The sequence below is a fragment of the Lacerta agilis genome, chromosome 14 (assembly GCF_009819535.1).
Source record: "Lacerta agilis isolate rLacAgi1 chromosome 14, rLacAgi1.pri, whole genome shotgun sequence".
Taxonomy (NCBI): domain Eukaryota; kingdom Metazoa; phylum Chordata; class Lepidosauria; order Squamata; family Lacertidae; genus Lacerta; species Lacerta agilis.
Genome location: NC_046325.1, coordinates 13161794 through 13176970, shown reverse-complemented (window position 1 = coordinate 13176970; position 15177 = coordinate 13161794). Strand labels below are relative to the sequence as shown.

At 44.4% G+C, this 15177-nt stretch overlaps 1 protein-coding gene across 1 annotated transcript in view; it reads right to left on the bottom strand.

Moving 5' to 3' along the window:
- The window catches only part of SETD1A (SET domain containing 1A, histone lysine methyltransferase), a 29252-nt gene extending 19817 nt beyond the window's left edge, over window positions 1-9435 (bottom strand). The window contains 4 exon segments of the mRNA XM_033168920.1: window positions 495-590; window positions 5507-5659; window positions 7438-7556; window positions 9296-9435. Coding sequence (XP_033024811.1) covers window positions 495-590; window positions 5507-5644 — 234 coding nt within the window. The 5' untranslated portion in view covers window positions 5645-5659; window positions 7438-7556; window positions 9296-9435.
- Window positions 9436-15177: the final 5742 nt, after the last annotated feature.

Sequence of the window (15177 nt, the reverse complement as noted above, 5' to 3'; positions counted from 1 at the left end):
CCTGTGGGGGTACACATTCATCATCCACTGACATTTCACAACAACATATCCAAAGAACTCAGCAATGAGTACAAGAATGAAAACACATGCAGTTTTCTTTGCTATTCCTCTTTTCCTGCACTCCCAAACCTCCCTTCCATCAATTTTCTCCTCTCAAGATTGAATTCAATAACTTTTCTCTCTAAGACATAATTGCTGTCTTTTAGCCTCAAGGTCAAGGCAGATCAGGAAATATATGTGTACTTCACACAAACAGTTATCAGCTTTCCCTCAAGCTGTCTTTTCCTCAAGATGGCCAGAAATGTAAGGAAATCCCAGGTGAACTATTTACGGTAGAATTCAGTAAATTAATTTACAGCCTGACATAAAGCTATACACTTGGCCACTCCTGGACATTTACCAGGCTTCCAGGTAAGGAAGATGTGGCACCAATTCTGTGCTGAGGATTTGGAAGACTTGGAGAAGGATACATGATCAGGTGGGGTGTAGCTTACCTTAAACTTCGGGACAGGGAGGGAAATGTCTCTGTTCTTGGACCATATCCTGCGTCTAGGATCCCGCACATCACCCACAGGAGCGTGGCCCGAATCCTAGAGAAGAGATTTTGTTCGGCATTAACAATGCAAAAAGCCTTTACAGGAAACAGAACTCCTTGGAATAAAGTGCTTCTTGGTTCTGCCCAGGTGTTAGAAACTGAGATATGAAAGCTAGGAGATAAATGGCACCTTAAACCTAGGTTATGGGTGCTACAACAGAATGTCTAGGTGCGCTTTTTTATAACAAGAATACAAAGCTGAAAATGAATGAACTGCTGCTAAAATCTTATTTTCTCATGGTGTATGTAGTCCTTCCCCTGCCCACCCCCTAATACTCTTAAGAGGGTCTCTTCTCCAGTCTTGAAAGAGTAGCTGGAAGTGCGGAGGCAGAAAAAGGTCCTCCTTTCCTTCCACTCTGCATTTTTAATCTGAAATCTTAGGCGCAGTACTAAGCTCAGAAACTGATCGTGCTAATGAAATTCCCTGTCACAAAATGCACCTAGAACAATGGGAGTTCTGAACACTGGTTCTGCCCCAATACTTGAAAAAAATTAAACACAATTGGAGACTAGGATGAGGGATGGGGAACTTGTGACCCTTCAGGTGCTGCTGGAATGGAACTCCACCCAGCATCACTGACTATGCTGGGCTCAAGTGGTCAGCAGCTGGTGTTTGACAACATCTGGAGGGCCACATGTTCTCCAGCCTTGGCCTATGTTGAAGGTCTCTGGATTCTCAGGGGAAAGGCAGCAGGACAACTGGGACAGGATGCAGATCACACACTATGATTCACTGCAGCACTGCTTGAACACTGGAGAATCATACCCCAGTAAAGTTCTCCAAGCATTCAAGCAGCAATTAATCTAGATTAACCAGAAAAAAGTAAGAGCCCCAGATATGAAACGAAGATGAATTACTTTAGCTGTAATGTTCATTAAAAGGCTGACTCCAGGTGCAAAGACGTTAACACAAAACAAGCAAAGCATGGGAAGATTTAGGAAAAAGTATTTTAAAAGGCAATAATGTACATTAGAACTTTGTGCATGTTTCCAGTTATTAAGGACTGCTCCATAGCATTTCATTGTGATTTGCCATTTGCAATGGGGAAAAAAGATGATAATTCTTTTCAGTTAAGGATCTACATGTGGACTTGTGGCTCTGATGTGAACAGTCAAATTTCCTTCTAAGCTGCTCCCAGAATATAAGCAATAAACATGTCTATATCTGGGCTCAAGTGAGTGAGATACACCAGTGGCTGCTCTTGAGGAATGCTATAAAAAACTGTATAGCAGATTTAGAATTTTGGGGTGAACCGAAGTCCCACCTCTTTATGGATTCATTTTATAGACCTGAAAAAGTTCCTCTCATCTATCACTTTATCCTCCTGATAAAGACAAAAACACCGGGGGGGGGGGCCTTCTGCAAATTAACAGTACTGTATGAACTATTAGTAGCAGAAACAGAGGTAAGCCCAGGTGTGCATATAGAGCTTCAGATTATGGCCATCATACTCAGCTTCACTTCCACCCCAACCCAAAGTGACTTATTTGGAAGTAAATTTCACCAAGTTACATTAAGCATATTTCCAATAAACCTTATTAGAGCATAAGGGGGAGGGGATTCTGGGCAATTACGGATCTGAGTGCTACAAACTGCTATTCTTTTATGGAATTTTAAGGTTGACTCCCCCAGTCATTGATGCTTGTTTGAACCAACATGACCCAAATCATTAATTCATCAGAGTTTCAAACACAGCACCTTTTTCTCTCTCCTGTCCACCTGCCCCCAGGCTTTCTATAGCTTTGAAACTGTGTCTTTGTCACAGCTTCTTCTTCTGTTGCTTAGGGGAATTTTCAAACAGAGCAACAGCTACAAGGGAAGCAGACTCTCAGGCTAGAAGAAAAGTGAAACTAAGCACATCAAATGTTGCCATGCTATGCAGGAAGAAAAGGGACTGTAAACAGAGGAAGACACAGAGCTCCTCCTTTGGCTGCAATGATCAGAATATTTCAAGAAGAAGCTATGCTATTTTTTTGGCAACCCTCTCAGCGTGTAGAATCTTTTGGATTTTGTGCTCACTACATTGGTGAGATGAGACATGATGCCAGAGCTGTATTATTAATGGAAGGACTACCATATATTAATGGAAGGACTACCATAGCAATATTTTATTAGAGCTTGAGGTACATGTAAACAACAATAGGCAGACATTCTAGGGCCCAGTTGTCAAAGCTTGAGTTCCACAGAGCTAGATGGGAATCACTGCAAGTGTATTTATGACCACAGGCTTAGTATTTTAGCACCAGACATTTAAAGCTGGAAGCCTCATGCCAGGTGTTGCTTGGGAATTTTGGGAAATTAAAAAAATCAGTGTAGTTGTGAAATCAGTGGCCAAAGTTACAGAATCATAGAGTTGAAAGGGTCTCGAGGGTCATCTAGTCCAACCCCTGCAATGCAGGAATATCTTAACTAGATCATACATGATAGATGACCATCCAACCTCTGCAGAGGGCAACCTCTGCTTAAAAAGGAGATCGTTCACCACCTCTTGTGGGAGTCTGTTCCACTGTTGAACAACTCTTACTGTTAGAAAGTTCCTGCTGTTTATTCGGAATCTGCTGTCTTATATCCATTGGTTCGGGTCCTAGCCTCCAGAGTAGGAGAAAACAAGCTTGCTGCATCCTCCATGTGACAGCCCTTTAAACCAGAGCTGTCCCAACTTTTCACATTTGTGACACACTTTTTAGACATGCATCATTTCGCGACATGGCAATTCAGTTTACTAGCAAACCAGTAGTTAAACTAACCTCTTTCCAGTCCCGGCAGGAGGGCAGGGAGCATCTGCATGACACACTAACACACAGTTTGGAAAGCTCTGCTTTAGATATTTTAAGATGGCTATCATATCCCCTCTCAGTCTCTTTTCTAGGCTAAACATTCCCCACTCCCTTAACTGTTCCTCCAGATCCTTTATCATCTTGGTTGCCCTCTTCTGCACATGTTCCAGTTTGTCAATATCCTTCGTAAATTATGGTGCCCAGAACTGGACCCAGGACTCCTGGTATTGTCTGACCAAGGCAGAATATGGCAGCTCTGAAAGGTTCAGTCTGCCATCTTGATTCAAAATGGCATACAAACATAGATAAAAAGATATTCCTTGATGTCAGAAACCACTGTGCAGAATTTGGTTGCAATAGCTTAAGAGACACCCCAATGGACAACAAGCAAACAGCTTCCCAAAACAGATAGCAGATTAGCAAAGGGGGCTAAAATGAGATTTTAGTCCTTATATTCCAAATTCCAAGTACTATAGTGGTTTGGGGGAGAAATCATATTTGAGACAGGCTGTTTCAGTCTCAATCTCTGTCTGTAAAGTGGGCATAACACAGTACAGTCTACACAAGCTATGTGGGAATAAGTTCATTGATTTCAATGGATCTTGCTTTTACAGTGCACAGGAAAACAATGAAAGTTAAGCAATAGAAAAAAAATCTATAACCAACAAGCAATGGACCAAACAACCAAAGCCTCAGAGGTGGGTTGACATTTAAGAAAGAAAATTTTCAAGTATGGCAGGCAACCCAAGAGACAAAGACTATGCTCTTCAAACTGCTCCAATGCTATAAGGCCCATTCACATTTCTAGGAGAGAATTAAAATGGAACCAAATGTTGTTGGAGAGTTTAATGGCAACTCTAAAATAAGAACTACTGGGGACTTCAGAAACCAATTTTAAAATGAAACGTTTTATGAATATTAAAAACAGCAGAAGTCAAATCAAATGTTAGCCAACAGACATAAGCCCAATTGTGTCTTGCTTGAACTGGGGCAGGTGTCTGTTGTCTGCATTGAAATTCATAATGTGCAATAATGCACTATAGGATACAAAGAATTTGACCACCAAAAGCTTTCTCTTCTTTAACACTATGCCAGCAATGCCTGACAGAGATGTCTTTTTCATTTTCTATTGCTTCTGCCAAACAGGAAATTCATTCATAAAATAGCCATAAAGCAACCTAAACATTTTTACTTGCACTGTTATAATCATTTTAAAGCCAGAGAATCTATAGGTGCAACCCAGGGAAAGTTAAGCCACTTAAGTTCCTATTTGTTTCAATAGGTCTTAATTGCTCAAGTCCCAATTATTCCTGTGGCACTGAAAAAGTGGTGACTGACTTGCTGTGAGATGAAACAAGAGCCTAAGGAGTTCATAAACCCAGGTATACCTGGCCCCCTCTACAGCCAAAGCACCCCTCCTCATTCCCACCCTTTGGGGAGGCTGCTACACCTTCAAAAATCCCTCAGTAGGTGCCCCATGAGCCACAGGCATATTTCCTTTCCCTGTTCACCTCTCACACCACTGTTCTCTCAGTAGCCATCAGCACACAAAACCCACCTGCCATGTTTCCTGACAGCACTCTGTATGTTCCATGTTAAAAAACAACAAATGCCAAAAATGGAAATGAACTCCTAAAAGGCAGCTTCAATTTTCAGAAGCCAACATCAAAATTTTAGGCATCAGCCCTACTCAGAGATCTGCAAAGCATTCAGATTGCTGCATTCAAATATCTAGTATCTAGAGCCTCAATGCACAAGGACACAGAAATTTGCTGGGGTTAGGGACCCTATGACAACCAGGAGGTGCACAAAACAGGTAATCTAAGGACTGTGTGGCACAGAACTGACCCATCACACAATCTGAGCAACAGTACCTTGGATTCTGCTGTCCACCCAGAATCAGACAGAACACCAAAAAATTAATAATGCACCCACCCCACACACAGTACACTGACAGAGCAGGAGAAGCAGAGAGATTAAAACTGGGAGAACACAAATGAAAAAAGTGGGTACTTGGAACGACCAATGGATATTACATAGCAGGAAAGGTAGAACCACCCTCACTTTCTCAGTACAGCTCAAACAAATCCTCCCCAACTCCATCCAAATAAGAATCCAGTTCTGTCCACTTACATTAGTGCTGAAATGTACTCCATCATAGCGGTAGACCTTGTGCGGGGCCCGCTTGAGCACTGGGTCAACGATGAGCTTGTAGTTTCTCCACTGGAAGTTAGGGGTTTTCTGGAAGTCACCCCCACCTTCCTGATCCATTCTGACTCATTTACCCTAGAGCAGTAGAAATGGAACCAGTGCATTAAATAATATGATTACTAATATGAGAAAGAGTTAACAATAACAAAGGAGCCTACTCCTGGCCATTTCTGAAGTAGACACCTTTGTACCCAGAATAGTCACCACTGGCAGATGTGCCTGTATATCCCAGAACTAGAAGAGGGTTTAATATTAAACTGCCTGAACAACCGTACCTCTTCTCCATAATCCATTTACTATCACCAGGGCTATTACTGTATTGCACAAGCTCAGTAGCTTGTACAAAGGTATTTGGCTGTCCATTGCGGTATTTATAAAACTTTTATTAAACTGGTCACTTTTGAAGAGGGATGAATTACATACATACTCAGAATTGGGCTTCCTGGATTTGAGATTTGCAGAGCTTTATTGCAGGGACTGTGAACCTGCTGCAGTTCTGCAAGATCGCATGGAACAAAAACTGTGGTATATAGTGCAGATTATTATTTTTTAAAGCAAGCTTCTGTTCCTTCTGATTTTAAAGCATCCTTGTTGAGCTGTTTTAAAGGTAAAGGTAAAGGGATCCCTGACCATTAGGTCCAGTCGCGTCCGACTCTGGGGTTGCAGCGCTCATCTCGTATTACTGGCTGAGGGAGCCGGTGTACAGCTTCCAGGTCATGTGGCCAGCATGACTAAGCCGCTTCTGGCGAACCAGAACAGCACACGGAAACGCCGTTTACCTTCCCGCCGGAGGGTACCTATTTATCTACTTGCACTTTTGACGTGCTTTCGAACTGCTAGGTGGGCAGGTTGAGCTGTTTGGTGGGCAGGTTGAGCTGTTTTAGATACCTGCTAAAAGTATTTGTGTTTCAGCAATTTTACTTGGACATGTTAACAAGTTACATATACCTTTTTTAAATTTTGTTTTTAAATTTTCAACTTGATACAGATAACAGTTTTAAATTATTTCATTACACTGCTTAGGGATTCTTTGATTAAGTAGTTTATAAATTCTTCTAAAGCAATAGCAAAAATAAACCATTATGAAGAAATGTTCGATAGCATGCAGGCAGTCCCTGCTCCAATCTTAGTGAGTTGTCTGAATAAGATTTTGAATTACTAAAATGAGACATTTTTAGCCTTGCTCCACCCATGCCTAAAATATGAATAGTAGAATAAATTGTGCAAAGTAAGAAAAATGATGTAAATTGTGCAACTGGAGCAAATTTGTAGCGGTGTAATGGCCACTAATTACAATAATCTGACAAATAATTTATAGAGAGACCAGAGTTCAGCTTTTCTTAGAGCAGATTTTTTTTAAAAAAAGCACAGAGCATACACAGCCCTAGCTAGTTTAGACTTGCCACACTGGTGGCAAACAGCTTTGCTAAAATAGGAACAAGGGGACAAAATTATAATAATTACCCTGTGCAAATTATTTTCACACATATGCCTCCTTTAATAATATACTCCCTGAATGCGCCATAACTAAAATAACTGAGGTTGATGCCTGAAAAGCATCACCTTGATAAATCCTCAAGGTCTGACCTCAAAGTTATTTTTGCCCCTTTTACATATTTGAAAAATGTTAATTTAATACATTATCCTGCCCTTATTCATATTCAACCTCCTATCGAATATGAAGAATGTAATTACCAGAACCACATGCCCTCTCTAAGTAGCATGCAAATTTGAGAAGCCCAGCAATTTTAACCTTGCAACGTGCTCATTGCATGAGAACAGACATATAGATCTCCAAATAAGTGCAGCACAAAGGGAATGCATGAAAGTAAAAGACAGGAATAAAATTGTACCTGTTGTGGATTATCTCGTCTGTGGTCAAGCTATTACAGCTGCGTGTTTTTTCTTCCTTCGCAACGAAGCCTGGTTGGAGTTGTTTCAGTCCATAATGTGAAACACAACACTTGGGAAACTAGGAAGAAAGTACAGAAAGTGAATGTAAAAAAACAAACAAGCAAATGATGGATTCGAATTTGCATAATGAAACATTCTCAAGCAGTAGAATAAAAAGATTTCCTTGGAAGACGACAGCTGGCATGTTAGAATAGGGAATGCTGGGAATCAGGACTCCCAATTCTATCCCCTGGTGACATGTATTCCTCCTTACTTAAGAGAAAAAGTTACTTATGTTCACAAATTAAAAGTTAACCAAAATTGTGCAATCTGAATTCAGACACCTCCAGCTATAGGACGATTGCATACTGTAAATTAAATTCTCAAAGTGGGATTACAAAATCCACAGCCCTCCTGTTCTGCTGGGGTCTACCCTCAAAGTTTTTTCCCTATTCTTCAGCTTTATCAATCATCATCTTCCTCCTCATATTCGGCTCCTCCCCATCAAGAGATTTCCTGATAAAAAGGCTTGCCCTAAGAATTATTTCCCCAGTCTACGTTTTTGTCATTCTGAGATGTTCTCTGTGCCTCAGTCTTCACCTCTAATTTCCTTTGCAGTTAAAACATTTCAAGGTTTATCTGTTGTCCCACCGTTTTGAGTAAGCGCTCATTTCAATATTCCTAACTTTCGTATTCCTCCTCTATCCTCTAAATGCCTTACCTATAAGCTTTACAATTTATCATGACCTTTTTCAACTTCTCTCCAAGCCATCCTGAGTTAATTGTTCCCATTTGTCAATGGGAGCACGCTCTCTCTCTCTCTCTCTCTCTCACACACACACACACACTACAGCCCCTAAATACATCCATCACTTCTCCCATTCTCTCTGCCCATCTTTATCTTTCACAGAGTCATGCAGATATGGAAAATCTATTCCTCACAGACATCTCTGCAACATCACCCATTTCTACCATGCAGCCAATCGGCGATCTCCCTTCTCCCCCTTCAAACACTGTCAGATCATCCTTCCCTTTCAACCTCACCTTCAATGGACCGTTTCACTCTGCCTTGCTGCTAAAGGGACCCCTCAAAACAATTTGATTCTCTTTCACACACCCCAAAAAACAACCCCTCGTCAAATGCTCTCCTGCCCCTCAAAATGCCCCTTTCCCTATAGGAATTTTCTATTCCTATTCTATTCCGTAGCATCCGATGCCACCCACAGGGCCCTTCTTTCCACACCACGCCTCCTCCCGTTGTTTTGGGGAGGCTCGTTTCGCTTCCTAAATGCATGCCTCCAGCGGAGGGGGTGGGGTGGGGAGAAAACTTCAGCACCCTCAGTAAGGCACCCTCCCACCCCTTACCACCCCTTCTAATCCCCCCTGGGCGCCCAGCCTGGTCAGCTGGAGGAGGAAGAGTAGGAGAGGCCTCCCTCCCAGGACCCCCTTCTCAAAAAGGCCTCTCCCACCTCCCTCCCCCCCCACCAAAAAAAACACCCATAGTGCCTCCCCACACAGACTGCCCCCTCCCCAAATCCCTCTCTTCAGTTACAACCCCTCCCTTCCCCATCTGCCCTTTTGGGGGGGGTCCTCCCCTCCCTTCAGGTGCCCCGGCCCCGCCCACCCAATGCGCCCTCCTGCTCCCTCCCCCTCTCGCGCGAGGCCTTCTCCTCCCCCGCCCCCCCCCACACAACGCACCCGTCACTCGCGCGCGTTCTCCTCCTCCCCTCCCCTCCCCCCCCCCGCCGCCCCTCACCAGCGAAGGGGCTCGCGCGCTCCCCTCTCCGCCTGCCGCTCGCTCGCGTCACCTGCTCCTACCCGCTCCTCCTCCTCCTCCCTTCTCTCAGGGGGCGCACGCGCGGCGGCGGCGGCGGCCCCCCTCCTCCTCCTCCCTTCGTCCGGCCTCTCGCGCTCGTTCGCGCGCTGCCTCCCTCTCCCCCCGGCGCGAGCTCTCTCTCTCTTTTTCTCCCTCGCGCTCTCGCTCTCTCGGCGACTCGCGCTGCTCCGCCGCTATTCTCGCCTCGCGACCTGTGAAGGGAGGACAAGGGGGGGAAAGAAAAGAGGGAAGGGGAAAAGGGTGACAACCCTCTGCCGCTGCCGACAGGGACCAGGGGGCGGGGCCAGAGCGCTCGGGCGAGACTCTCGGGCGAGGCTCTCGCGAGAACCACTGGTCCTCTCCTCACCACCACCCCTCCCTCCTCTCTATGGAAACGGTTTTGCCGGCTCTCCGGCTTCGTCGTCGTTTTTTTTTTCTGATCTGCGCTTTCGACACACCGGGCTGTGGGGGAGGGAAAGGCAACCCACCGTTCACAGAGTCACGCATTTCACTTCGTTTTCCAGTGCTCCCGTGTTGCTCCGCAGAACATTAGGTTGGTTGGTTTTTGTTTTTTTTAACCCTTCTCCGGGTTTTGTGTGTGTTTTCTGCGAACATAGGAAGGTGGCGAATCGTTCAATTCGAAATGACAACTACACTTAAAAGATGGGGAGGGCTAAGATCTAGCTCGCGATTCTTTCTTCGCACATTCGCTGCTGGACCAACCAAATAAAACGAATTACGCTTATATGGTGGGTGCTTAGTACAGGTTAGGTACCGTGAGATAGAGAAGATTGCTCCGCTGCTGGGAGTTTTCAAGGTTCCCAGACGACCAAAAAAAGGTGGTACCGACGAATCTGCGGGAGCGAAAACTAAAGTCGTTGTAACGGAATGGCAAACTTAGAAATGCGCTTGACGCTTTCGCGACAAAGAGCGAGATCGCTATTTAACCCATTTAACAATTGTAACGAAGGTAACGTGGGTTAGCCCAGAAATTCTGAGTCTGCACTGTTAGCCCAGAAATTCTGAGTCTGCATTATTTTTCGGAAAAGAAAAATAATTCGGCCCGAATCTACCGAATTGAAATCGCAGCTACCCCAAAAGGTGAGCTAACCAGAGTCCACTTCGGTACTTTCGTCCGAAAACGAAATTGTACTAAAGTCTCTTAGCAGAGCACCGTCAGAAAAGCCAATAAGAGAGATAACTATTCCTCGCATTAATATTCTGCTTTTTTATATAAAAAAAATACTGGTATGATATAGTGTTGAATATGTTCGGGCAAAGAAAAGAAACGGTTTTTTTGTTTTTTAAGCAATGTTTTAAATTCAGGTAATTTTGACACTTTCCAAAATATTTGTTAGAATAGGTGGTGACCATTTTTATTTTTAAGTAGTAGCAAAGGACAGTCGTGTTGCATGTCAACGATCAAAGGATTACAATACTCGTCTCTCCTCCAAACCAAGAAATTGCTCCTGAATTCAAAATATAAACAATAAATACAGTATAGGACGCCTTGATTATACATATGCATGCACACAGAGTTAATTTTCATTTAGGCTTGCTACATAATGAAGAAACATACATTTTGATTATGTCCCTAAATATAAGTAAATTTAAAGCCTCTCAGCAATACTTAGCTCATTTGTTTGCTCGTACCCTTCTACTCTGCTTTATAGAGTGGTGAAAGACTGGAGAGAGGAGATTATTCCATTTTTTGATAACTGAACCCTTTCTTCCATTTTCATACTTTGCAATATTTGAAAATTTCCAGATGTAAACATTGGTGGGAATTGTTATTTAAACAAAAACCTAATATTCTAAATTTTGGGATGGAAAATCCCAAATTATTCTGAGATCCACATGATTTGCCATAGTTGAAAGTCTGATGATAATATGTTGATGTCTGGCAATGTTCAGATATTTAGGTAACATCCCTTCCCCCCACCCCCACCCCCCACCCCCCAGTGGTTCAGCCTTACCCATTGCTTCCGGTCAATGTGTTTGAATGATTTATCTTCCCATTTTGTTTTAATGGTAAATAGAATTTTGGTTTATCACCACTTATGCAATGAGTCTGAGTACCTTTGGGAAATGATGTGACATTTCTTGGCTGGGCCAACATCTGTCAAGCCAGGGACAAACCAATGACACAGGATTTTTTAATTTAATTATGTAAACAGAGTATTTTGCATTTATAGTATTTCCTCCCTCCCCTCCCCCCCCCGGCAAAAAAAGTGTTGGTTTTTAAACCCATCCTAAGCCCGTAAGAACAGAGGATAGAAGCTGAAATAATAAAAGAAGAGAAGAAGAGAAGAAGAGTTTGGATTTGATATCCCGCTTTTCACTACCCGAAGGAGTCTCAAAGCGGCTAACATTCTCCTTTCCCTTCCTCCCCCACAACAAACACTCTGTGAGGTGAGTGGGGCTGAGAGACTTCAGAGAAGTGTGACTAGCCCAAGGTCACCCAGCAGCTGCGTGTGGGGGAGTGGAGACGCGAACCCGGTTCCCCAGATTACGAGTCTACCACTCTTAACCACTACACCACACTAACTGATACAGCAGACTTAAATGTCTGCTTCAACCTCTTCTGTCTTAAAAAGCAAGCTACAAATGAACTTAACCATGCCAATTCAATTTCCAGATATGTTTGAAACTCCCATACTGAGAAAGAATTTTGTATTTATTTGTTTTTGCTTTTTTAAAAAATGTTTCCAGGGTCTTAAAGCTAAAGGCAGACACCCTCTTTCGGTCAAAGGATTCCTTTCCCCCTTTTGAAAGCAGTACAGTATTGAGATGCGGGCAGGACGGGGTTAAAGGAGTAGAGTGTGCTACTCATTTTGTTTTCCACCAGAGGGCACCACATGTTCAGGTCTAAAAATTTAACCTCTGGCTGATCTCTACAAATACACATAGGCAGGAACAGGAGGATTACTGGCAGATTGCTTTTGACCCCTGTACCTTTCCACAAAGGTTGTGTGGCTATAACTCCATGGCAGAGCACATGGTTTGCATGTGTAAAGTCCCAGAATCCACCCCTGGTGACTCCTGATTCCTGTGTGCCTCTCAGTGTGAACCAGATCAACCTGGTACTGTACTCTTCCAGTGTTTTCAGACTACAATTCCCATCATCCTTGACAATTGGCCGCAATGGCCAAGGCTGAGGAGAGTGATATGCCCAAAGTATCTTGAGGGCCAGGAGTTTGCCGCCCCTGCTTATAGCTACTGCGCAATCTGCCCATGTCGGAAACCATTTTTCTATGGCAAGAGTTGCTATCTAGCCAAGGGGTAGCCAACATGGCACCCATCAGATGTAATTGGACTACAGGGGCCATGGATGCTGGGAATTGTATTCCACACACTTATTAGCCAGAACATCCCAAAGGTTGCAACTGCAGCAAAGGAGCATGTTTGCAGGCTTTGTTGAAAGTCCTCCTCCTCTCCCTAAGGAGTAACTACAGCAAATCCTAACGCACCCAGAGTTAAGAAGGCTGGGGAGACTATGCTCCCCCCCTCCCACAGTTGTCATTTGTTCCTCACCACTGACAGTGCCGTTTGGTGCTGATAAACAGCCTCGGCCCAATATACCTGAAGGAACATCTCCACCCCCATTGTTCAGCTTGGACACTGAGGTCCAGCTCCGAGGGCCTTCTGGCAGTCCCCTCCCTGCGAGAAGCGAGGCTACAGGGAACCAGGCAGAGGGCCTTCTCGGTAGTGGTGCCCGCCCTGTGGAACGACCTCCCTTCAGATGTCAAGGAAATAAAGAACTACATAACTTTTAGAAAACGTCTGAAGGCAGCCCTGTATCGGGAGGTTTTTAATGTCTGATGTTTTATTGTGTTTCAATATATGCTGTAGTGTAAGCTGACCAGTGTGGCTGGGGAAACCCAGCCAGATGTGTGGGGTATAAGTAATAAATCATCATCATCATTATTGAAGTTCAACATCTGGAGGGCAGCAGGTTCACTATCCCAGAATAACGGGGTGAAGATTCTGGGATGGGTGTTTACTTAGGCCTGATACCTCTGGCTACATCCCCACACTTGAAAGTGTGTACTTTGGAACCTGCATGGAAGCCCACAGGCTTGCCTAGTTTTCTCTTCCAAACCTTGGAGGGTACATAAATACTGTGTGTGTGTCAATCCCAGCCATCCTGTGTTCTTGCTCCCATCCAGCCTGGAACATTAATGAGACACTGTCTCAGCCCACTGCTGCTTTTGACCTTCTCTCTCCGTTTCTCAGGCCTTCTTGGCTTCTTCCCAGCTGGGACCAGGAGTATTCCCAGACAGCATAAACATTTCACCAACCTGGGAGCACAGCCAGGGTTCGAAAGGGATTATATATATATAGTTCAGCTCTTGTCCAGAAAGGAGGGGACGCTTGCGAGATCAAGAGTTGTCAACGCCCCCCCCTCCAGGAGGGGGGGGGAGGAAAAATGTTCCAAAACAAGGAACGGAATGAGGAGAGGCAAAAGAGAGCCAGCTGTGGAGGCATTTCTGCAGCTTGAAAAGGCACACCAATCCCCAGAGTGGTTTAACAATCAAGGGAACTCTGGGAATTCTAGTTCTGAGAAGGGAACGGGAGCCTCCTAGCAACTATCCACAGCCACAAACCACAGTTTTCATGATACACTGGTACCTTGGTTTACGAACTTAATCCGTTCCGGAAGTCAGTTCTTAAACCAAAACTGTTCTTAAACCGAGGCGCGCTTTCCCTAATGAGGCCTCCCATAGCCGGGTGCCCTCCCACCATTCGGATTCCGTTCTTAGACTGAGGTAAAGTTCTCAAACCAAGACACTGTTTCCGGTTTTGCGGACTTTGTAAGCCAAATCGTTCTTAAACCGAGGTACCACTGTACTTTGGGGGAAGCCATGACTGTTAAAAGTGACCTAAAGGCGCTTGACGTGTCTGGTGTGGATGTGTCCTCAAGGCAGGACTAGGGGTGCCCAGGTTCAAATCCCCTCTCCTTGGATGATCCCAGGCCACTCATTCTCGGCCTAACCCACTTTGCAGGGTTGTTGTGAGGATAAAAGAACCATAGACGCTGCACTGAGATAGCTCCTTGGAAGAGCAGAATATAAATGTATGCTCTTGCGGCACCGCTTGCACTCATTTCAAGTAGCTTTTGGGGAACGGTACTTCCTAGTAGATAGGAAACCTAAGGGCAGCTCTGGTGGTTCAGGCCAGAGGCCCATCTCACTCACTACTGTTATCACATTGCCTACGGGAAGATTGCAAGCAGAACCTGCTTGCAAGTTTCAACAGCGACCCTCCCCATCTAGTTCAACCCTCTGCAATGCAAGAATCTCAACACAGTCGCCCATCCAATCTGAAACCATCCTGGCTCCATCAGCAAAGCCCATCATTTGACTGTGGAAAGTACTTCCTGTTGCCTCTGCTTAATCGCCACAAATATTCAATTTTGCTATGTCGCCCTAGGTTCTCGGACTCTTTGAGAGAGAGGGAGAATGTATTTTCTCCATCCATGCAGCTGCAGCTTCTTCTGAGACACCATCAAGATATGCAGAGGTTCCTTAACTCAGTCCCCTACATCCTGTGTTAGATCGGGTGCTCAGCTGGTGGGGAGGTGTTTGGATTGGCAGAATCTCTTGCAGAAGACACAAATATACACTCAAATGAGCCTCATGAGACCTGCAGGATACTAGACCTGCAGCAGGGTAAATGCCAATTCCATGCTTGCAGTCTGCAGTAGTGCAAGTCCCTTACGTCAGCTCCACATTCTGCCACCTAGTTCTGCTGTTCTGCACAGATACGGAGTGATTTCTGTAGAAGAGTGTCAAAACGTTAAGAGAAAGGAGAAGTGGGCTGGAACGGCAATGGCAGGAAATGTGGGGAAAACATTAACAGATCGGGACATATTTTTTTTAAA